The sequence below is a fragment of the Tenrec ecaudatus genome, chromosome 6 (assembly GCF_050624435.1).
Source record: "Tenrec ecaudatus isolate mTenEca1 chromosome 6, mTenEca1.hap1, whole genome shotgun sequence".
Taxonomy (NCBI): domain Eukaryota; kingdom Metazoa; phylum Chordata; class Mammalia; order Afrosoricida; family Tenrecidae; genus Tenrec; species Tenrec ecaudatus.
In genome coordinates this window covers 26,035,329-26,059,193 of record NC_134535.1, presented here as the reverse complement: position 1 = coordinate 26,059,193, position 23,865 = coordinate 26,035,329, and the positions used below count along the sequence as shown (strand labels likewise).

Sequence of the window (23,865 nt, the reverse complement as noted above, 5' to 3'; positions counted from 1 at the left end):
CAGTATTTGAGAACTTTTTAGTGTTACCTATCAGGTTTTCAGCGGGTAATTCCTCAGAAGTGGACACCCGATTCCTTCTTCATAGTCTTCAAGCTCTGTTGAAGCCGGTTCACTCTGAGTGACCCTGCTGGTATTGGAAATTGCACTGACAGCTCCCAGCATCACAGCAACACGCAAGCCATTGCAGTACAACTAATGGACAAACACGTGGTGGAGGCAATCGTTGAGATTTATTCTTAGCTTACCTATAATATTACATTTAAGACAGGGACTGGTAAACCTTTTACTGCTACCAGAACCAAACTCTCTGCCATCAGGTCAAGGATTATTTATAGCGACCCTATGGGACAGGGAGAAACGCCCCTGCAAGTTCCTGAGACTCGAGCTCTTTCTAGGAGTAGGAAGCCATAGCTTTCTCCCTTGGATCTGGTTGGTGACTTTGAACTGCTAACCTTGTGGTTAGCAGCCCAACATTTATCCATTACTACACCAGGGCCCCAGCTCCTAATGCCAAAAATCTCAGCTAGCCCCCACACCCTTTTTTGCTATGGGATAGATAATAATTTGGACTTTAAGGGCCATATAGTCTGTGTCACATCTATGGAACTCTGCTATTGTAGCAAGAAATAACCACAGAAATCACATCAATAAATGGGTGTCCTCTGTGCCAATGACAGTTCATTTATGTACACTGACACTTGAAGTCCACACAAGTTTGTATATGCCATGAAGACTCTTCTTCTTTCTTTTCAACCACGAAAAAAATGTAGAAAGCATTCTTAACTGCTAGGCACTACAAAAATAGGCTGTGGGCCAGATTTGGCTGCAGGCAGCAGTTTGCCAACCTTTGGGATAATGCTTAATGGTACCTTTATACTAAAGAGTTGATTGGTGTCTGGGAGGCTATCCAGGCCCTGGTAATACAAAGGGAAATGGGTGAAAGAGGCGGGAGGGAAGTTTATTCAGTGTACTGTCTGCATCGTCTACCACGTGTTTATGTTCCCATTTCAAAAATTAAAGAGTTGCTTCTATAAAGCTCTTTTAGGAGCCATAAACCCATCAAACCGGATTTGAGTGGACCTTGCTAAGTATCTGGATTCTGGAATGCTCTGTTGTGTTTTCTAATCAGTGTCACCCACATGGTGGGTATCGAGCCAGGGGCAGTATCTCAAATGGTGCATAATTAGGGGAACTGGCCTTCCATGTGGGTGAGCAAGTGATAAATTATGTCCTAAACCTTTGTGCCAACAAGAGAATGAAATGCTCATCTTGGGCAGTATCTAGGAAAAGAACACCAAATATCATGAAATTTGGCAGAACTCAATGGGGGGGGGGGAAGCCAATATAGATAACGTCATTGGGCAAGCATTTTTGAGGACCTACTGTGTATCAAAAGGATGCCTGGTGGCCGGGAGTCAATACCAAACAGGTCACTAACTGAAAGATGGGTGGTTTGAACTTGGGAAACTCTGTGGAGAAGCTCTGCTCTGACCTGCAGAGTGCAAGTAAATGGATGGCAGTGGATTTGGCAGTGTTTCATGAACTTGAAGGAACCAAGGGAACATGATCACTTAAAAAGAAATGTGCTGTAGACATCCCAAGTGAAGAAGACTATACCTGGAAAAAAAAAACAAGAGCTGAAAATAAAGGGGAGTTGGGTGAACACCCGAAGTTTCGAAAAGTTAATTACTGAGGGCAAGAGAGACCTACCATTGAAATGTTCTCATTTTTAAAGACAAGAGGAAATGGGTCTTAAGTCACAAACACAAATTTGGGTTGAATATCAGGGAGAAATCTCGACTGCCAATTGTGGGTTCCTATGGGAAATTGCGGCATCTTCTATCTTCGCATTAGGAGAAATGCATTTGTCCCTATCTGGAACAACAGTTATCTGAATCAGGGGTGGCGGGGCATTGTAACTCATACATTACACAATATTCGGAAAGCAAAACCAAACGGAACCCTTGCCATTGAGTCCATGTTAACTCATGGTGAGCCCGTGCGTTACCGGGCAGAGCTGTGCTCCGTAGACTTTTCTTGGCTGTCACTCTGTGGAAGCAGACCCTGGGGTCTTCCTTCCCTGAGGTCACTAAGTGTGTGGGGATCACCAGGCTTTCGGTTGGTTGAGTGCAAATGATTTGCATCATACCGTGAGAACTTCTGCAGACTCTACATACATTTATTCCATATAATTCTTATGTTTTCAAGGACTGTAGCTCTTTGGGAAGCAGACCGGTAGGCCTTACTTCTGAGGCAGACTTGGGTGGATTTAAAGTGCTGTGTTTCTGTTAGTAGCCTTCAATTTACCCATTTGAACTACCCAGGGTACTCAATTCACTAACCCTCTAGCTTTGGGGTTTTTTAAAATCATTTTATCGGGTGCTCATACAACTCTTATCACAATCCATCCATCCATCCATTGTGTCAAGCGCATTTGTACATTTGTTGCCATCATCATTCTCAAAACATTTGCTTTCTGCTTGAGCCTTTGGTATCAACTCCTCATCCCCCCCCCTTTCTGCTCCCCCTCCCTCATGAGCCCTTGATAATTTATAAATTATTATTATTTTGTCATATCTTACACTGTCCAACATCTCCCTTCACCCACTTTTCTGCTGTCCACCCCTCAGGGAGGAGGTTATATGTAGATCCTTGTCATGGGTGCCCCATTTTCACTCTATTTTACTAACAGTCCTCTCGATCTCCAGCTTCCTGTTAGGGCTTCTCACTTCCCAACACTTCGGGACCCCCTTGGGGCCTTCTCTGACTTGTTCATACCCAAGTCTTCTCTGGTAGCGTTTTTTTGTCCACAGAGTAGAACAACCCAAGCAGTGGTCATTACTCCACTTGTACTTGTACTTGTGGCTGCTGGTGGTATTTCACAATTTCCCTAGAAAGTCCCAGAGTCATCTTGGGGTCAAAGTTTTCACTCTGATATGTGCCAGAGGGTGGAATTTGTGATGAGCTCTCTTTCTTACTAATTGTTGCATTCTGTTGGGAGCATTGTAGACTCGATTTAATTTTATGAGGTAAGTAGCCCCCTCGCTTCTCACCTTAAGGCAAAAAGGCCTTCTAAATCTCCTCATGGCTCCTCCAGCTCAGCGCACTAGCATAGTTCCATGGGTCTTGTCAGCTGCAATGTCTCCCAGAGAGTGAGCCTGCGTCCTGCCTCCAGCAAGCTATTTATCTCCATGGTGCCTTCAAATGAGGTCATCAAGCTGAGGCCTGATTGACAGGCTAAACTCCATCCTTCACTCGTAATCCTCTGAAATTGACAACAGATTATATAACTACTGCAAGCCATTCCCCCAAATAAAACCAAGCCAAACTCACTGCTATTGAGTCTATTCCAATTTATAGTGATCCTATAGAACAGGGTAGAACTGCCCTTGTGGGTTTCTCAGACTGTAGCTCTTTACAGGAGTAGATAGTCTCATCTTTCTTTCACACTCAGTATAAATGGGCCAAATACTTCACTACATCGTGAGAATTAACTCTTTCTCTACTGACAGAGACTTTGACTTTGGGCATGGTTCTTTCTGATTTTAGGATGGATTCTCTCCCAATAGGCCCCTTGTCCTTATGGACAGCAGGCTTCAGTAAGGCCATGCCACTGGTTTACCAGACAGACCTGCGCATAGCTTGAGACACAGTCCATGCCCTTTCTCAGGATGCTCTGTCTTTCTCTTCTTTATTCATTCACTCCCTCCCCAAGGCATCTTCCCATCACCTCCAAGTGAAACCACCTCCCCCTTAAACTACTTCTTGTCTCTAAATTCCTCTTCACATCCAACCTTTCTATTAGAACATCTAATTCTTTGCCCTTCATTGACAACTGTCATGACCATATGGGATCATATGTGAATTCGTGTGATTACCTTGTTAATGTTTTTATTCCTCATTACACTTGATGTCATGGACTATTAGTGCTTCTTTCCCCAAATATAGAGCACAAGGCTTAGGGCAGGGCAAGCACTCAATAAGTGTTGAAAGCATGAAAACTGAAGGGGTGAAACAAATGGGTTCCTGGTGAACTTCCTGCCGTACCAGCAATCACATGTATCTGAAAGTCAGTTCTATTTGAGCTGAGGCATTTGCTGAGGGAGAGAAACTTCAAGGCATGAATAATGAGGGAGTGCTGATGAAGACAAGTAAATATTTATCTAGCAAGATCCCTATATTATCTTCTTGAGTAGCAAATATAAGTAGTTATTTCTTTATGGGGAAAAAAGATTTCTTGATAGAGATAGTGTTTTTTGAAAGTCGGGAAATTGTCCTCAGGAAAAAGCCAGGAAAAAAATCAAAGGTTCTTTGAATTTTTTTCTTGAGTTGACCTTTCCAGTGTCTTTTTGAGAAGCTATCTTGGGAGAAAGGAAGGAAAACCAAGAGATATAGCTGGACGTGAACACAGCTTCTCTCGAGGTCTTGAGTTTATTCGGGGCACCTCCTGAGGATGAAACCTCAGACATTTAGGTAAGCTTTACCATAATATTTCTTTCCTTTTCTTTAAAGCTATCTCTTTAATTCTAGATTCTTTTATGGCCTGGTAGCCCATGAGAATAAAACACAAGACCTTGATTTTTCAATATAAGCTTTGGCCATAATCCTCATGGCTTTATAAAGATCAACTTCAGAATGAAGTTTAATCACTAAATCATGGATTCGTCCAGGGGCCTCACGAGAGGGTGAGGCAGGGACGACCCTACAAGGTGACTCTGTCAGATGACACCAAAATGACTTTCTAGAAAAGTTTCCTGCAACATTTGAGCAGAAAGTTTTTTATCTTTCGATGAAAATATCTCTGTAGTTAATTGAAACAACAAACTATTTTACATCATTAAACAAGAGCTTACGTACATTTGCACACCGAAAAGGTTAAAACTCTATGCTTATTTACTTAAAAAAATCATTTTATTGGGGATCATACAACTCTCATCACAATCCATACATACATCAATTGTGTAAAACACACTTATACAGTCGTTGCCCTCAAAATTCTCAAAATTCTCCTTCCGCTTGTGTTCCTGGAATCAGCTCTTAATTTTCTTTCCCACCCACTCCCCGCTCCCCCATCCCTCATCAACCTTTAATAATTTATAAATTATTATTTTATCTTATCTTATACTGCCTGGCGTCTCCCTTCACCCCTCTTTTCTGTTGCCCATCCCCCAGGGAGGAGGTTATATGTAGATCTTTGTGATCGGTTCCCCCTTTCTACCCCTCCTTCCCTCCTGGTATAGCCACTCTCGCTGCTGGTCCTGAGGGGTTCATCTGTCCTGGATTCCCTGTGTTTCCAGTTCCCATCTGTACCGCTGTGCATCCTCTGGTCTAACCAGGTTTGCAAGGTAGAATTGGGATCATGATAGTTGGGGGGAAGAACTAGAGGAAATGTTGTGAGTTTCACTATTGCTACACTGAACCCTGAGTGACTCATCTCCTCCCCACTACCCCTCTGCAAGGGATGTACAGTTGTCTACAGATGGGCATTGGGTCCCCATCATGCGCTCCCCTCATTCATGATGATATGGTTCCACCCCCCCTCCCCCACCACCTTTGGTGCTTGAAACCTGGTCTCCTCGGCCCTTCATGGTCACACATGTTGGTGTGCTGCTTCCATGTGGGCTTTGTTGCTTCTGGGCTAGATGGAGGCTTGTTTACTTTCAAGCCTTTAAGACCCCAGATACTATATCTCTCAATAGCCAGGCACCATCATCCTTCTTCACCACACTTACTTATGCACACATTCGTCTTCAGCGTTTATGTGGGGAAGGTGATCACACAATGATGGTTTTTGTTCTTTGGTGTCTGCTACCTGATCCCTTCAACACCTTGTAGTCACACAGACTTGTGTGCATCTCCTCTGTGGGCTTCATTGCTTCCAAGCTAGATGGCCGCTTGTTTGCCTTCAAGCCTTTAAGACCCCAGACGCTATATCTTTTCGATAGCCGGGCACCATCAGCTTACTTCACCAAGTTTGCTTATGCACACGTCTGTCTTCAGCAATCATGTCAGGAAGGTGGGTATCATGAAATGACCATTTAGCTGAGCAAGGAACTCTTGTATTAAGGGAATGCATGCAAGGAGGCCCAATGTCCACCTGCCACCCTACCACTAAAACTATAAATATATGCACATAGGTCTATTTCCCCCATAATCATAAATATATTTACATATGTGCATGTCTGTATTTAGGCTTCTATGTATGCCCTTTGCCTCCTACTCCTTTCCTCTATTTCTTATGCTTTCCTCCTCTCCCAGTACCATGTTCAGCCTTCATTCTGGTTTCAGTAATTCCTCTCAGTTACCTTGCTCTTGGTCACTCCCTACCAGTCTTCCCATCCCCTCCCTCCACTGGTTTTGAACCACTCGTTGTTCCCTTGTCCCTGGGTTGGCCAATACCTCCTACCTTCCTCTGCCTCCCACACTCTCATGTCCCTCCGGGACCGTTGGTCCCATTATTTTCTTCTCACATTGTTTGTCCAGCCTATCTTATCTAGGTGGACCTGCGGATATGTGCATAAAGTTGCGCATGGCTTTGACAGCGCCAGAGTGGCACATAAGAACATGGCGACAACGGCAGCAACACCGACAAGCTAACAAACAAAACAGCCACTGGCATACACAATTTAAAAGAAGAGAAAAAAAAACAAAAAAACAGAAAGGAAAAAAAAAAGCCTGTTAATAGTTGAAGGTCTGTTTGTTGACCTTTAGGAGTGTTTTCCAGACAAGTCTGATGGGGTGCCATGTCCTGACCCCAAAGTCCATCCTTTAAACTCCCTCAGGACCTCCTTGCTTTGCTTCCCCGCTGCTCCATTGCACACTCCCAGTGTTTTGCCTCAGTGTGGCGGGGGCAGCTTAGTCGCACATCCACACTGTGTCTCCAGTGTTCTCCCGTGTAGAGCGATGGGTCAGTGTAGAATGTCGCATCTCACAGTGGGGCCGGCTATATGGTCCTCTCTGTACATTGGGCCCTCCGAACCAGTCTATCATCCTCTGAGCTTGGTGGGCCCAGGTGTGTTCTGCTCCGTTCTTCCTCCTTCCTTTGCTTCAGCTTCCTTCTGGGTGTGGTGTGGTAGGTCAGTTTCTTTCCCACACCAGACGATCTATTTTTATTTTCTGTGCTACTCCCTTCCATGGTGGGGGTGGGGCTGATTCTGGTTAGGGCCAGCGAATGGTCCAGTCTCTTTGTAGATTCCTCCACACGCAACATTGCCCTCCTGGTTTGGCGTGTCATGGTGGGGGTCTCTATGCACATTCCAGTTCTGTGGGGACACAACCAATACTCTCCCCCGGGTGGGTTAGTGCCCTGTTCCCTCCATGCCATCAACTCAGTTTCTCCCCACCCCGCTTCTCCCACCACATGCCTCCCTTCTCCTTCTTTATGTTGGACTCTCATGTACCTCCCTAGGTGTGGCCTGCCCTCCCTCCAACTACCTATGCTTCCACCCGTTAAATGAGAGATAGGTATTTATTCTTCTATTCCTGGCGTGATGATTGTACTTAACTCAGGGGACTCATGTTATACCTGTCCTTTTGAGTTTGGCTTACCTCGCTTAACATGATTCCTTCCAGCTCTTCCCACAAAACGACGTGTTTCATGTAATCATCGGTGCTTTCAGTGCTGCATAGTACTCCATTGTGTGTATGTGCCAGAGTTTACTAATCCACTCATCTATTGATGGAAACTTAGGCTGTTTCCAAGTCTTTGCAATTGTGAATTGTGCCGCAATAAACATTGGAGAGCAGATGACTGGTCGTGTTTTATGTGTTGCTTCCACTGGGTATATGCCCAGTAGAGGGATGGCGGGGTCATAAGGTAGATCAATTTCTATTTTCTTTAAGTATCTCCAGATTGCTTTCCACAGTGGCTGTACAAATCTACACGACCACCAGCAGTGGAGGAGGGTCCCTACTTCACACAGCCCCTCCAACACTTGTTCTCTAATTTTCTGATTTGGGCTAGCCTCAGGGGTGTTAGGTGGTATCTTGTGGTATCTTATGGTATCTTATGGTTTTGATTTGTATTTCTCTTATGGCTAATGACCTGGAACACTTTCTCAGATGCTTATTGGCCATATGGGTTTCCTCACTAATGAAAGTTCTTTTCAGTTATTTTGCCCACTTCCTTAGGGGGTTAACTGTTTTCCTCTTTTTTCAGGTCCTGATGGTGTTGTAGATTTTAGTAATGAGCCCTTTTTCCAATGTGTCATTACTAAAAATCCTCTCCCAGTCTGTGGGTTGTCTTGTCACCCTCTTGGTGAAGTCTTTCAAGGTGCACAGGTGTTTTATTCTTATTAAATCCCATTTGTTGATTTCCAGTTCACCTGTGTGTGTACCCTTCCCTATTTTGGTGAGCCTATGAATTCCCTGGGCCAGTGCTCTGAGGTTAGTCCCAATTCCCTCCTTGATGGTCCTGATGGTTTAGGGTTTAACTTCTAGGTCTGTGATCCACCTTGAGTTTATTCTTGTGCATGGGGTGAGGTAAATCTCTTGTTTCATCTTTCTACATGTGGATATCCATTGTTTCCAGCACCACTTGTTAAAAAGGGCATTCGCTTCACACTTGATGGTTTTGGGACCCTTGTCGAAGATCAGTTGTCTATACGATGATGATTTTATTCTTGGGCTTTCTATTCTTTTCCACTGGTCTGCGTGTCTGTTGTTGTGCCAGTACCACACTGTTTTGACCACTGTAGCTGTGTAATAGGCATTAAAATCGGGTAGGGTGAGTCCTCCAACTGTATCCTTCTTCTTGAGGAGTTCTCTGCTAATTCTGGGTTTCTTCCCTCTCCATATGAAATTGGTGGTTAGTTTTTCCAATTCTTTGAAGACAGTTGATGGTATTTGAATTGGTATAGCATTGAACCTGTAAAGTGCTTTAGGTAGGATTGTCATCTTTACTATGTTCAGCCTTCCAATCCACGATGCTCATTTACTTATTGAACTTTTTCATTCCCTTGGTCAGAGCTGTCACTATTAGCCAACTTCAATGACTCTTCAAATCATGTGACTTGTCTGCTCGTGAAATCAGCAAGCACTGCTGTTTCATTGCTGCCAGTGTTTCTAGAGTCGATCATTTATTTTGTCAAATCTTCTCATGTTTTAGTTACCATATTGTGGTTATTATAATTTGTGAACCCGAATCAATAACTTTTTGAGAATAAAGTAGTGACTAAAGGAAAAGAAAGAGGGGAAGGGAAGGCTTCTGCTCAGTTACTAAGAATATAGAAAGATTTTACAAAATAATTTTGTTGCTAAAACTCAAAACTACTGCCATTGAGTTGATTCAGCCTCTTCATGATCCTATAGGACAGGGTAAACTTGACCTGGGGATTTCCAAGACTTTGACTCTTTGTGGGAAGAGAAAGCCTTCGCGGGTGTTTTTGATTGGCTGACCTTGCCGTCAGCAACTCGACTCGTAATAACTACATTCCCAGGACTCCTATTTTGTTGTTAATATTCATATGATCGAAGCAATATGACTCTCTAGCATTTATAACTATTATTATCAAATATTATTCTATGGTTAAAATAAATCATAAACACTACGAATGATTCTTTGTGGTCTGGGAGGAGTTCTGTGAGGGAGAATGTGGTAGTGACTCCATGAGTTACAGCACTGGGAGCAGACACCAACTCTAGTGACAGACCACTGACTGGACTCATTGTTTGTTTTCGACAGGAGAAGAAATAAGAAGGCAAAACCAAAATACACTTTAAATACACTTAAATTTCTCAAATGCTTATTTCAATGAAAATGTATGACCCTTTTCCAAGACAAAAGAAATTAGACAGCTTCTCTTCTGAAAGAAAACACACCTGTTGAATGTTCATAAATTTAAAAGGCTATGACTTGTTTTATCATTCCTCCTCAACCCCAACTAAGTCCCGTTTTATTTATTTGTCTTCCAGGATTTTCTTTTGAAGAGCACCACCACAAAGGGCATTCTCCAGGTGAACAGTTGGATGGGATCCACAATGAATCTCACTGAACACTCCCACGGACCTGCCATGGATGAATTCTCTCTTTCTGACAATTTATTTGGTAAGTTGTCAAGTTCTTTTGAATGTTAACTTTTTAAGAAATTCAATTTGGAAATCTATGACAAAAGGCCTAAATACTTTTTAGCCCAACACCGAGTCAAGAGCAAATGTTTCTAGCTTCCAAGTACTCAATGTTATCTGTTCTATAAGGTTGGAGGTAGAATGGACCTTGGATTCATCTAACCTAATGGTCTTCGTTTTTATGGATGGGAATAGAGACTCAGAGAGCCATTTGACTTGCCCAAGGTCACAAAGTACTAGGTAAATACTAGAGCGGGGAGTAGAAACTGATTCTTATTCTGACACTAATTCTAATATGAATGTGGCATGTACTAAAGTATGAAGTCATGACTCTCAGGGTTTAATACTATAACTATTGAAGAATGCGGCTATTTAGGCTACACCTCTATGTTAGGTTTTGTTTTTCCATCAGAGTTACCCCTAATTGGACTTCCATGGCACCGTGTCAGGATTAGTCATTTAAGTTTGATTGAGAACAAATTGTACTATCTTGTGTTCAGTAGATCTGTAACTAGATGATGCCATAAAATGATATATTGCTCCATTTTATGCATTCATGAAAAACAGCTCATTATAAAAAGCTTCAATTGAGAACATCAGGAAAGAGTCAGCAGAGGCTGACTCAATTTGTTGGGTGGGGCAAGGAGATCTCCTGCCATTTTAAAACCAGTGCTTTATGAATGCCTGGCACACGTACTCTTGTGTTATTCTCTATAGAAGTTTTTCACTCCATTTTAATATCTGGACTCTGGTGAATATACTCTGATAGTGACCTTGAAAACACTTGACATTTCACTATATTTAAAAGGTATTCAGGCATAATCCCTTGTTTGGTTGCAGGAATCCCTGGGATATATTAATTAATAGGCCATGTTATTACCAAACACTAACAACTCTGTATGTAATGGTTTGTTAAGTCATTTTTGAGGAAAAAGCTTATTTGTATTACCTATTTATATATCTACCTCCCTTATACAAAGAGCATTTAAGGGAAGTGGCCGTATTTCATTACTACTGGTGTGTACTGGATAAATAGGAATCAAGTAATAAATAATGGAAGGTAAAGGGGAAAGAAGTTTAAGGAAAAAGATATTTATCAGTAAGTCTCAGAGCAACTAAAGGCAGCGGTAATTATTTATGAAACGCCAGTTCTTCGACATACTGTCACAGTTTTGTTTCTTCCATTTCATTTTCCTCATCCTGAGGACAGTCAAGGGCTCCTTAGCTCTCTGTTTGGCCACTGGAATATTTGCTTCTGCCCTTCTAGGGCTCCTAGAAAAATCAGTGTATTGATATCCTCGCTACTTCTGCCTCTGCCTATCAGATCTCCCAGGGGGGTTAGGCCCGTCGGACACATCAAAGACAGAAAAGTCCACCTAAGATGATTGTGCTTAGACAAAAACGTCCATTTCCTGCTCTAAAATCAGAGGTTTCAATGTTAAGATCTCCAAAGTTGAACTTTGGTGTCATCATTGTTGAACTGATCCATTCTGCTCCAATTTTGTACACAGAGAGGGACTTAATTTCATTCACAACATAGGCCAGTGTTGAACACGCAAACCTGGATAAGGGTCTGGACTTAGCGGCTCTGAGGTGAAAAAGATGTGACTACATAAGAGACAGAGTTGTAAAGGTGCTATCAGAATCAAAGTGTCTATCTGATAATGATTGTTAAGAAAAATAAATGTTACACATGCTGTGCTTTCTGTGTTGCGGTTCCCTCATCTCTCCCTTGCCGGACCACACTTTATCCAGTTTCCTAACACTGCACTGAAGCTTTGTGGGGACATTTAGCACAAGAAGCGTGAGCTCCTGTCTCCTTTTCCTGGAAAGCTCGCCTGAACCATGACTCTTGGGACTTTTTTTCCAGCTGTCCCACTAAATCTTAGAATTCTCTCTTTATGTCTCTTACCTCTAGGGATTTAGTCATCTCTCCTGAACATCCCTGAGCTAAGGAACGCAAACTTGCGATAGTCTAGAGAGGACCATGTAGAGAAAGTATGTTCTCCATATTGTATGTCCTGATGCCGCGTATAGAGCCTTGACTTCTCTCTGCACTTGGGGCAAAGACCCCACCCCCCAGGGAAACAACTGCACGGTCCGGGCATGACTAACCCCAGGACCAGAGGCTGAGATATGCCAGAGATATGAAGTGTTAATTTATGGGCTTATCTAATCAGGGCCTTGACTCTTCCAATATGCTAACAGCGTGATCCAAAGCAGCAGGCATGTTGTGTCAACGCAGACAAAAGAGGCTGTGATACAACATACCAGGGGTCGCTATCATTCCTCCTATCCAAATCTTAAGCACTGACAATATACCAGGTGTTGTTCTACGTACCAGCAATGAAGCAGAAAAATAAGATGACCAAGATCTCTTCTCTCATGTGGCATTACGTTCTGGTGGATGGTAGACTCATAATAACGTATAAATAAATAAGATAAGATCAGAGAGTGGTACAGGCTGTGAAAACAACAAAATGGGATGATGTCATAGTAGCTGGAAGGACGAAAGAAAAATGATCAAGAAAAACATCTTTGAGGTGCTTTATACAATTGATGTATGTATATGTATGGATTGTGATAAGAGTTGTATGAGCCCCTAATAAAATATTTAAAAAAAGAAAAACATCTTTGAGGAGTTGACAATTGACCGGAGACTGAACAACAAGAAAATTTGGCAAAATAGTCCACGTGGAGGAAATAGTAAGCACAAAGGCCCAACGTCTGGTCTTGGAATGGCCTTGCCAGTTCATTTTCGTGTGTGGCAGAGAACGGATCTGGGCTCTCCTTTCCCATTAAGCAGCCTTGAATGACTCACTCAAGTCGAACTGGTAAAAATGAGAATGTTTGACTGGGTAGTCTAGGCCGTTGTCTAGGTTTAAGGATCCCTGGTGGGTTATGCACTGGGATGCTGGTGGTTCGAAACCACCAGCTACTCCCCAGTAAAGAGATGAGGCCTTCTTGACCTGTAGAGTTTCACAGTTTGGGAGATCCACAGGGACAAGTCTGCTGTCACTGGAGGGTCACCAGGAGTCAAAATCGACTCAATGGCAGTGACATTGACTCAATGTCATTGTGTTCAAGCAAGTGGTGGCTTGGACTCTGTGGCTTTCACCTGGTACACAATTTTTAACACTTTGTAGAGTGGCTCTGGGTTAGGAGCTCCTCACTGGAAATTACTGCGAAGGCCATAATGGGAAGGTGTTTCGGGAAATACACGCGAGCATGGGTCACTACAGAGCTCAGCGGCAGCACCTGTCAGACTCTTCTGCAAATGCAGATGGAGCGCTCTGTCTTCAAAGGTTTAATCTGCACTGCCACTCTGACAAGCAGAGCCCGAAGCCAGGGCTTGCATGCAGGCAGACGATGTGAGACATAATCTTACAGGGGTGAAGTGAGGGACTGGGGTGACTAAAACTGGAAAGGGGTCGGGGGCAAAAGTGAGGGGCTGCTACCTCTTACTGTTTAAGGGTAATCCCCAGTGGTGCTAACTCACCTAAATGGTCTCATGTGGCATTGGAGTGGTTCTTGGCAAGAAAACAAAACATCTACCAAAAGATATGCAGGGTACACTTGAGACGAGAGACTGTTAGTATGGCCCGAGGCTGAGCTTGCAAAGGACCAGGGGCTCTAGTGACGTCTGAAATCGGAAGTGGGCCTCTGACAGATGACAGCATCAGCCCAAGGGTCTGACACACTGTAGCAATGTGGGTTCCGCCTCCCCTTGTATGAAGTTAAAATCAGTTTGAGCACTTAAAGGCTAAGCTTTGTGAACAACTCCACAATTTTGCTCTATTACACTCTATTTCCTTAGACTGGTACTTGTAGACAAAAAGAAGCTTCCGCAGATGGAATTAAAGCAGTGGGTCTGGAATCACCTTCCTGAGGTCCAGATGGAAATCGAGTCCATCAGTAACTCGATCCGCATGGCTGATTCAGAACGGAAGGACGCGTGTCCTTCCCTTTGGTGACACTACAGCCCAGGAAACTCAGTCAATGGTTAGTTTAATGGATGAAAAAAGGCATTGCTGATGAATGAAGATGTGGGGTCTTTCTGCAATGAGTACACAATAAAAGGTAATATAATAAACCAGAGAATCCTATGGTTTGACAAAATGAATAGGAGATACTTGTTTTAACAAGAAAGTATTTCAATATAATTTTAAAAATAAAAAATATATTTATAACCACGTACAAGAAATATATTACTCGCCCTCACACTTTTATGATGAATTGGTGACACTTTCCAGGACAAAGGAGCCCTGGTGGACTAGAGATTACACACTGGGACAGAAATTCCAGCGTCGGCAGTTTGAAACCACCAGCCTCTCCATTGGAGGTCGTCTGGGGTTTCTCCTCTGGTAAAGAGTTAGTTTAGACATTCACAGGGGCAGTTCTGCCCCATCCTATCGGGTTGCCATCAACTCAATGGAAGTGTTTGATGTGGTGTACAGAGTAAAGCAGCTTTCCATGAAACATTTCACATAAGTTTTGTTTGGTTACTGATCACAATTTGCCCAGTGTCAAATTACTTTTCCTTCGTCCTCCCTGTGTTTCCTGGATCCACTCCTCCTCCTTTCCTGTTCCTTCCTGCCTTCTGAACTTTGTCCTTGGTCATTAGTTTTAAAGGTGCAACAGATGGGCGACTTCTCAGTTGTAATAATGGAAGTCAGGTGGCCATGGAAAAACATATTTAAAGGACTGAAAAGCGATAGCTACCTGTCTTGACTTTCATATACAGAAAACTATACTTTAAATTTTAGTATATGTGCCTCCAAAGCAAGCACAAAACTGTACTTTAAACATGAAGGAAAAGAAATCATTTTTAGACAAAAAGTGAGAGACGATTATAAACAGAGTGTAGTTTTGAACAATTATTTTGTTGTTGTAAAAAAATAGCACATTTGCCAATTCAACAATTTTCTTTTTTTTCCTTTAAAAATGAAACTTTATTTGAAATCAAGTTTGTTTTTTTAAAATCATTTTATTGGTGGCTCATACAACTCTTATCACAATCCCTACATCCATCCATTGTGTCAAGCACATTTCTACATTTGTTGCCATCATCATTCTCAAAACATTTGCTTTCTACTTGAACCCTTGATATCAGCTCCTCATTTTCCCCTCCCGCAACACTCCCCCCCATGAACCCTTGATAATTGATTGTTATTTTGTCATATCTTACACTGTCCGACGTCTTTCTCACCCACTTTCTGTTGTCCATCCCCCAGGGAGGAGGCCATATGTAGATCCTTGAAATGGGTTCACCCTTTCTACCCCACCTTCCCTCCACTGTCCCTTTATCACCACTCTCACAACTGGTCCTGAAAGGATCATCTGTCCTGGATTCCCTGTGTTTCCAGTTCCTGTCTGTAGCAATATACATCCTCTGGTCTTGCCAGATTTGTAAGGTAGAATTGGGATCATGATAGTGGGGGGGAGGAAGCATTTAAGAACTAGGCGAAAGTTATATGTTTCATCATTGCTACACTGCACCCTGTCTGGCTCATTTCCTCCCCACGACCCTTCTGTAAGGGGATGTCCAGTTGCCTACAGATGGGTTTTGGATCTCTACTCTGCACTCCCCTGCATTTACAATGATATGATTTCTTGTTCTTTGATGCCTGATACCTGGTCCCCTCGACACCTCGTGGTCACACAGGTGTACTTCTTCCATATGGGTTTTGTTGCTTCTGAGCTAGATGGCTGCTTGTTTACCTGCAAGCCTTTAAGACCCCCAGACACTCTATCTTTTGATAGTTGGGCTCAATCAGCTTTTTTCAGCACATTTTCTTATGCACACATTTGTCTTCAGCGATCGTGTCTGGAAGGTGTGCATCATGCAATGTCAATTTAATAGAACAAATGCTCTTGTACAGAGGAAGTACTTGAGTGGAGGTCCAATGTCTATCTGCTGCCTTAATACTAAACCTATAAATATATGCACGTAGATCTATTCCCCCACCATCCTATATAATAATATACATATGTACATACCTGTATTTAGACCTCTATAAATGCCCTTTGCCTCCTAGTTCTTTCTTCTATTTCCTTTTACTTTCCTCTTGTCCCACTATCATGCTCAGCCTTCATTTGGGTTTCAGTAATTTCTCTCGGTTACATTGCCCTTGCTGAATCCCTATCAGGCCTCACACACCCTCCATGCCACTAATTTTGCATCACTTGTTGCTCCCTCATCCCTGGGTTGGTCAGCACCACCTCCTTTCTCCCACCTCTCCCTCTCTCCCATGTTCCCCTGGAACTATCAGTCCCGTTGTTTTCTCCTCTGGACTGTTCATCCAGCCTATCTCATCTAGCTAGATCTGCAGAGATAATATTATGCACCAAAAAACAAGGCATAGCAAGACAAAGAGACAAAGAAGAACACAACAATGACAACAACAACAACAAAGAAAACCAATGACCAAGAAAAGAATAAATAAATATTTAAAATAATTTTTAAAAAGAGAAAAAACCTGTAAATAGATCTAGGTCTGATTTTTGAACTCTAGGTGTGTCCTCCAGTCCAGTCCGATGGGGTACCATGCTCTGGCCCCAAAGTCTATCCTTCGTACTCCCTCTGGAGCTCTCTGCTCTGCTCCCTCCGTTGCTCTGCCCCACGCCATTAGTGTTTTGCCTCAGTGTGGTGGGGTCAGACCAGGCCAGTGTTGTCCCCCATAGGGCCATGGGTCAGTGAGGGACGTCGTGTCTCATAGTGGGATCAGCCGTATGGTCCACTCTGTGCATTGGCTGTTCAGAGCGGGGATATTGTCCTCAAGGCTTGGTGGGCCAGGATGTGCTCCACACTCTCTTCCTCCCTATTCATTTGCTCCCATGTGCTCTGATCAGACATGTCCCTCTCCGCTAGCTTCAGCTTCAGTGCTGTCCTCTACAGTAAATTCTTCTGGGGGGAGGGGCAGGTGTCCGTGTAGCTGATATGGGGGCCGAGCCCTCAGGCCCCTCCACTGGCTCCCCTCTCCATGCCAGCAGCCTGTATTTGCATCCCAGAACACTGGATTTAAGTCTGATCCCTCTTTCCCTGTGGAGACACAAACAATACCCTCCCCTTGGGTGCGTCAGTCTCCTATTCCCCCGCCACACGTCTCTATCTTTTTTTTTCCCTTTCCTTCCCACCTCCTTTTTAGTTGGCTACCATATATACCCTTGGATTTGGTCTGGCCCCTGTTATACTACCTGGACCTCACCCCTGGAGTGTTTGTATACAGTAACTTTCCCCCTGTGTCGCTTTTGCATTTTTCTTTTCGTTTATATAAACTTACCTCAGCAGATTCATGTTGCACTTGTCCTTTTGTGCTTGGCTTACTTCACTTAGCATAATTTCCTCCATTTCTTCCCATGTGGCAATTTGCTTCATGCGTTCATCACTGCTATTTAGCGAGGCATAGTACTCCATTGTACGTATGTACCACAGCTTTTTAATCTATTCATCTGTTGATAAATTTGGGTTGTTTCCATCTCCTTGCAATAGTGAACTGTGCTGCAATGAACATTGGAGCACAGATGTCTGGCCTTGGTTTGTTTCTTGCCTCTTCTGGGTATGTGCCCAGTAGGGGGATTGCTGGGTCATATGGTAGCTCAATTTCCATCTGTTTTAGAAATCGCCAAATCAATTTCCATAGTGGCTGTACATACATACAGGTCCACCAGCAGTGGATGAGAGTTCCTATCTCCCCACAGTCCCTCCAACACTTGTTGCTTTCTGGTTTTTTGAATTGGAAAGCCTGTGGGGGAAATTCTACTCTGTCGTACAGGGTAGCTACGAGGCAGCTTCAACTAGAAAATTCTGGGATTTTGTTTGTTTGTTACCTAGTGTTCCAATGTAGTGAGGCCTGATTCACTTAGCTCAGCGATACTGGGAAAAAGCATTGAATGTAAGTAAGATTAGCAATGAAATTGAACTAAATAAAGTCTTAGTCGAGCTTTGCTTTGGGGGAGGTTCTGTGTGTGGTGGAGATAATCACTGCACTGGCCTAATCAGGAAGATTGGATGAGCGGTGTGGGAAAGGGTTTTGTAAACTGCAGGGCATCATGAAACCGTAACTGTCTTAGAGTTGGATGTGGCGTTGTTAGATTCTTTAAATTGTTGAAATAATAAATGCCACTCTACTCCTTAGAAGAAGGAAGTTCTCTTTCGGTTAACACCAGTGAGTGCAAAGAGTTTGCAAGGAGCCAACAAAAACCAAGAGTATAAAGGAAACATTTGCGCCCTAAGGAAGGGAACATGTGTTTCCAGCTCAGCTGGCGTTACAATTTTGTCAACATTGATACCCTCATTTTAATATTCTTTTTATTATTGTATGTAAGTCTTTCCAAAGCCCCATACTGAATAGGCCCAGCAAGGGCTGGAAGGTGCTAGTACTTGGAGCCCACAAGGACTAAATGGTGCCCAGCTACCAATACCGATGCACTCTGATCAGAATCATAATATAAAGTCCTTCACAGAGAAGCAGGAAAAATGAAGGACAAACCCCAAATGATAAAAAACAGTCGACTACTGGTGGGACCCCCTCCAAGCCCTTAGGTTCCCTCTTAATGAAAATTATACATTCTTGAGAATATACTTTCAGCCAAACAGTAGAAGACCCGTATGACGAACCCTAAATGTACCCTGAAGTGCTGCTGTCCAGTAGCACTGTCTGCAATTATGGCCATACTCTATGTAGATTCTGTCCAATATTGTCTTCACTGCCTACACATAGCCAACATACATTGATACATGATAAAAAGATGATACACGTTGCCTCCGGAAAGTGAGGGGAGCTTGAAACACTTGCTCTTTAAGATCAAGGACCACAGCCTTCAGCCTGGGTTACAGGAAATAGGAAGAAAACCCAAATCCTTACAACTGGACCAATAAACAACCTTATGGTCAATGGAGAAAAGATCAAAGTTGTCAAGGGTTTTGTCTTGTTTGGATCCATAATCAATGCTCGTGACGGAGCAGTCAAGAGATCAAACAAAGCGGTGCATCAGGTCAATCTGCTACACAGATTGAAAAGCCAGGATGTTGAAAAGCCAGGATGTTCCTTTGAGGACTAAGGTGGGCCTGACCCAAGCCAGGGTATTTTTTAATTGCCCTGTGTGCATGTGCAAGGTGGTCACTGAATAAGGAGGACTGAAGAAGAACAGATGCATTTGAATTATAGTGCTAATGAACACTACTGAAAGTACTAGAGAGTGACAAAAGAACAAACAGATCTGTCTTGGAAGAAGTATAACCAGACAGCTTGTTGGGGACAAGAATGATGAGACCTGGTCTCATGTATGTTGAACATGTTATCAGGAGAGATCAGTGCCTGGAGAAGGACGTCATTCATGGTAAGGGGTTGGCGCAGCAGAAAAGAGGAAGACCCTTGGCAGGCCCGATTGTCACAGTGGTTGCAACTATGGGCTCAAAAATAAGACCTGTTGTGAGTGTAGTGCAGGACTAGGTGGTGTCCCTGTGAGCTGAAACTGCCTGCACAGCACCTAAACAACAACAACAACAGAAACAACATCTCTACGAAGCCAGTGTACACTGAACATCATGTAGACTGCCAGAAAGACCAACACGTTAAGGATGGTGGGATGTTACCTCCGTTACTTTTGACTTCTTATTTAAAAAGAACAATTGCTAGACAAGGGCATTCTGTTTGTAAAGGGTGAGCAAAAATGAGGAAAATCCTCCAAGAGATGAATTAACATAGTATCCATTCATAACAAGGGACAAAAACATACCAGGGATCATGAAGATGACTCAGGATCATACAGTATTTTCTTCGGTGATCCACAGTGGCCATGAGTTGGAGCTGACACAACAACTACTAACAACAGCAACAACAAAAGTAGCAACAACACTTATGTATCGCCGCAGAGTACTTGAACTGGGGCTAGTGTGACTGAGGAAACAACTCTAGGTGAATGAAATTTAAATAATTATGTGTGCCCATATAGACAATCCAGATCAAAATGAAAAAGCAACGTATTTTTAGAAGAAAAATAATAATCATGTAGTCTCTCATTGGTGGGACAGAAGCAATCAAACTTTGTATTAATTACACTCAGGAATAAAGGCTTCCTGGTTTTTGGTTTTTAATTTTTATAGAGACTTTATAGAGGTCAAAGATAGGCTTGCTTATTTTAGAAAAACTCAGCAAGGAATTCTGGAAATAAAAGATTCAGAGACATCTTTGTGGTTCCTATCTGTGTGTGCATGGCGGAGGAGGTAGCCATTGATCTCTTCCATTCAAGTCCTCTCAAGATGAGGATCGCTCCGGGCTTCTGAGCAGAGGAGAACAAGACAGAATTGAAGTGAGAATGGACAGTTGCTTTGCCAGTGGCAAACTGAAGTTCATCAATAGATCACCATTTTTTCTCTCTTTCCTGGAAACCTGGGCAAAAGTACCTTAGCTTTTCAACCACGGTATTTTTGAGTCAAAAGGCCTGGTTAAAGTACCAGTGTCATCCTTACTCCCTGTGGAACTGCAAACCACCACACCTCCCTGGGGCGCCTGTTCTCCTTTGTGAAATGGACTGGACGACCAGGGGCTTCGCCTTTCTTGAAGGGGGCAGGTGAGGAGCAAATCAGATAATACCCCTGGAGCTGCCTTGTTCCAGCAATGACTTGAATGTTTATATCCAGCACCTCGGTCTTTTTAAAGAGCTTTCACAATTCTTATCTGATTTCACCTTCACAACAGGCTTTGGAAGGAAGTAGGGCAGGAAGGATTATCTGTGATTTACCATCTGTTCATAAAGACAAATGGAGCCCACGCAAGCCCAGAGACCTGCCTAGGGTTATACGAGCAACTGGCTGCATGGTGCTTGGCCTCAGCCATGAGCCTTCTGACTCCTGTTCTAAAGAAAACAGCCAACAGATACAGGCTTGATACCCAGAAGTTACGCTGTAGGCCAAATATGGAATTTATTTTACTCTGTCAGCAATTCACCATGAGTTCTAAATTCAGATAATCCTACCATTCATAGAATGATGATAGGTAGCTGCTCACGGTGCTAAGGATTTTGTCAGTGTTTCACCCTTTGCACCTTATAATAACTCTGGGATACCCTTTGCACCTTATAATAACTCTGGGAAGTTATTTGGTTATCAGTCCCATTTTACAGATGGGGGAATCAAGGCAGACAATGGTTCAGGAACGTGTGCATAGTCCACAGAGCTAGTGAGAGCATTTGGATCCAAACCCAGGTTACTCAGTCTCCTGGGCTCACAGTGAACCATGATGCTTCCATGACCCTTCCTGATGTCACTAGATTCACATTCTGAAGCCGTTTGAGAGGAACAGATACGGCCCATGACATTGAATCACCCCAAGTCCCCTTGCCGAGCCACTGGACAGAAATCTACTCTCCGAAAGTGTTCCCCGAAAATGTTTATCTAAGAGACTGGTTTCCAGCTTACTAGGCAATCTGGCATCAAGGCCTTTTCTCATAAACATTTACAAATACTCTGCTCTGTAATGAAGTTAATCAGTAAACCACACAACCTCTGTCCTCTGTGACTCCTCACCTAGTCTCATTTTCAGTTGCTGTGAATAAGCTAAGCATGGTAATGCAGTTTCAGGGGCTAGAAACTCCAATTCAGAGCAGCCCTCACCATAGCCACGCAGCCCCAGGATTGGCCGTGGAAGACATGGGCATGAAGCCTGCGAAAGGTAAGTCATGGCCCCTGCTGGCCTGGCTCCCCCAGCGGGACTGGGGGACTCTGAGGGGCTTCCAGGGGCCGTGACAGGAACAGAGCCCTGTCAAAGATGGCTGACCAGATCCAAAGACTGGGAGTGAGAGATCTGAGGATGTTTTGATAGGATTCTAGGGGAAGAGTAGCTAATGGCGCTGTGATGGAACACGGGGCTGCTCACCACAAGGTTGATGGTTCAAACTTATCAGGGGGGATGCGTGAGAAACTTGTGACAATCTGCTTCTGTAAACATTTACAGCCTGGAGACCTGGAGAGACAATTGCATTCTGTCCTACAAGGTCACTATGACATTTGTTTTTTGGAGTTGTTGTTTATTTGTTGTATTTTGTTGTTGCTGCTATTGTTTAAGAAAATGAGTATCTCATTGGGATTAAATCTGTGTAAGTCCCCCTGAAATTTTCCTCTGGACATTATGCCAAATGAACAGCACTCTTTCAAGTGGAATATTGGGCCATCCTAATACTCAGACCTACAGATAGCTGAACAGACATGTAAAATACATTATTTTTTAACACAATATTTTTAAGATTGTAAGCCTCAGGCTTGGGATTTTATATCTTGGATGCTGCTATATCTTGGTTTGTGGTTCTCATGAGAAACAAAAATAGAATGAAATAGAATAAAAAAGTATGAGAGCTCACCTCGGGAAATAAGCAGACATATTCCTTCATGGGCATTTTATTGTCGATGCACATGTGTGTGTCCATTGGGTCATTATTTAAGGTGTTTTTCATACCATGGGTAATGGTTATTTTTAACAGTTTTAGTGACATATGATTGCTATATTATACAATTCAATAATATTTAGGAGAGTTGTCCAATCATCACCCCAATCAATTTTAGAACATTTCCTTATTTTTGTACTCATTATTATTAGATCCCGATTTCCCCCAAGCTCCCTGCCATGCCCCCAGGGCACCATTAATCCAGTTACTGTCTCTATGGGTAGTGGATTGTAAAAAGGGATTGAGAAAGACCAGTCTAATGAGCTGGTTCTATAGCAAATTTCTCCCAATTATTTGCGGCAAGTCAATTGAAAAGAAGGTTTGGTTTTAGGTTTAATCTCTATTCTCTGAATTAGAACATAGATAGTAGAGTATTATCCATCTTAAATTGTTCTCTAATAGAAACTCCTCTTTTAAATTTCCAATAAAAGAGAAATACTAGTCATTCTCACAATAATTATACTTTTGCGTACATTCTTGGCCAAAGACATGGCAGCCAAGGGTTTGATTTAGTGTAGTGTTTAAAAGTGACTGGTCTCACACTTAGAAATGGATATTGTTTGAAAGGCCCGGCCAGAAAGCACATTTCCCACTCATTTCAGTTGAACAAGCATCATACTAAATGTGTACTGTGTATCAGGCAGAGGGTTAGATGCCGAGAATGAACAAAAGAGAATATAATCTATTATTTTCTGACCACCACAACCGAAATGGGCTAGATGTTTACAATGGGTCGGACATGATGCAGTTTACAGTCATTGTCTTAGGTCACCCTTCCAACAACTTCTCAAATAGGTGCTGGATTCTCCCACCTCTGTAAGAGGAAGGAACGGAAGTTTAAAGATGTTCCATGTCTTTCCCAAATTCTCACCTTCAGAAAATGGGAACATGAGTGGAATCCAGACAAGTCCAACTCAGTCTGGCCTACTCAGTCGGTATCTTCTACTACCTCAAGTTGAGCATGGGAGATAAAGCATGCAAACAAATAAAAGTCATGTATGCTTCTGATAAGTGGTACAGTCAATGAGTGCACAGAGGCCAGTAGAGATTAATTCCACCTGTGGGAACTGGATCAAGCTTCACAGAGGAGGGAAACAGCTGACAAGGCAGGGAAAACCACCAATCGTGCAAAGGCCAGCCCCCCCAGACTGACAGATGAAACTGCGTGTGATCTAACCACAAAACCATCGGTAGAGCTGATGGTTACTTTTCAATCCACTTCAACATTTCAGCGAGCATTTCTTACACAGTGACTGTGGTCGGCAGTCAGAAAATCAAAGGACATACTGCCCTGGACGTATCTGCTTCAAAAGACCTCTGTAAAGGGTTAGATGCAGAGGTGCCATTGTGAGAACT

The 23,865-nt window shown here is 43.1% G+C and overlaps 1 protein-coding gene across 2 annotated transcripts in view; it reads left to right on the top strand.

Moving 5' to 3' along the window:
- NR1H4 (nuclear receptor subfamily 1 group H member 4) overlaps positions 1-23,865 on the top strand; it is a 104,117-nt gene that overhangs the window by 11,274 nt on the left and 68,978 nt on the right. For both annotated transcript variants that reach the window (XM_075552718.1, XM_075552717.1), the window contains exon 2: positions 9,913-10,045. In XM_075552718.1, coding sequence (XP_075408833.1) covers positions 9,967-10,045 — 79 coding nt within the window. In that variant the 5' untranslated portion in view covers positions 9,913-9,966. The remainder of the gene's footprint in view (positions 1-9,912; positions 10,046-23,865) is intronic.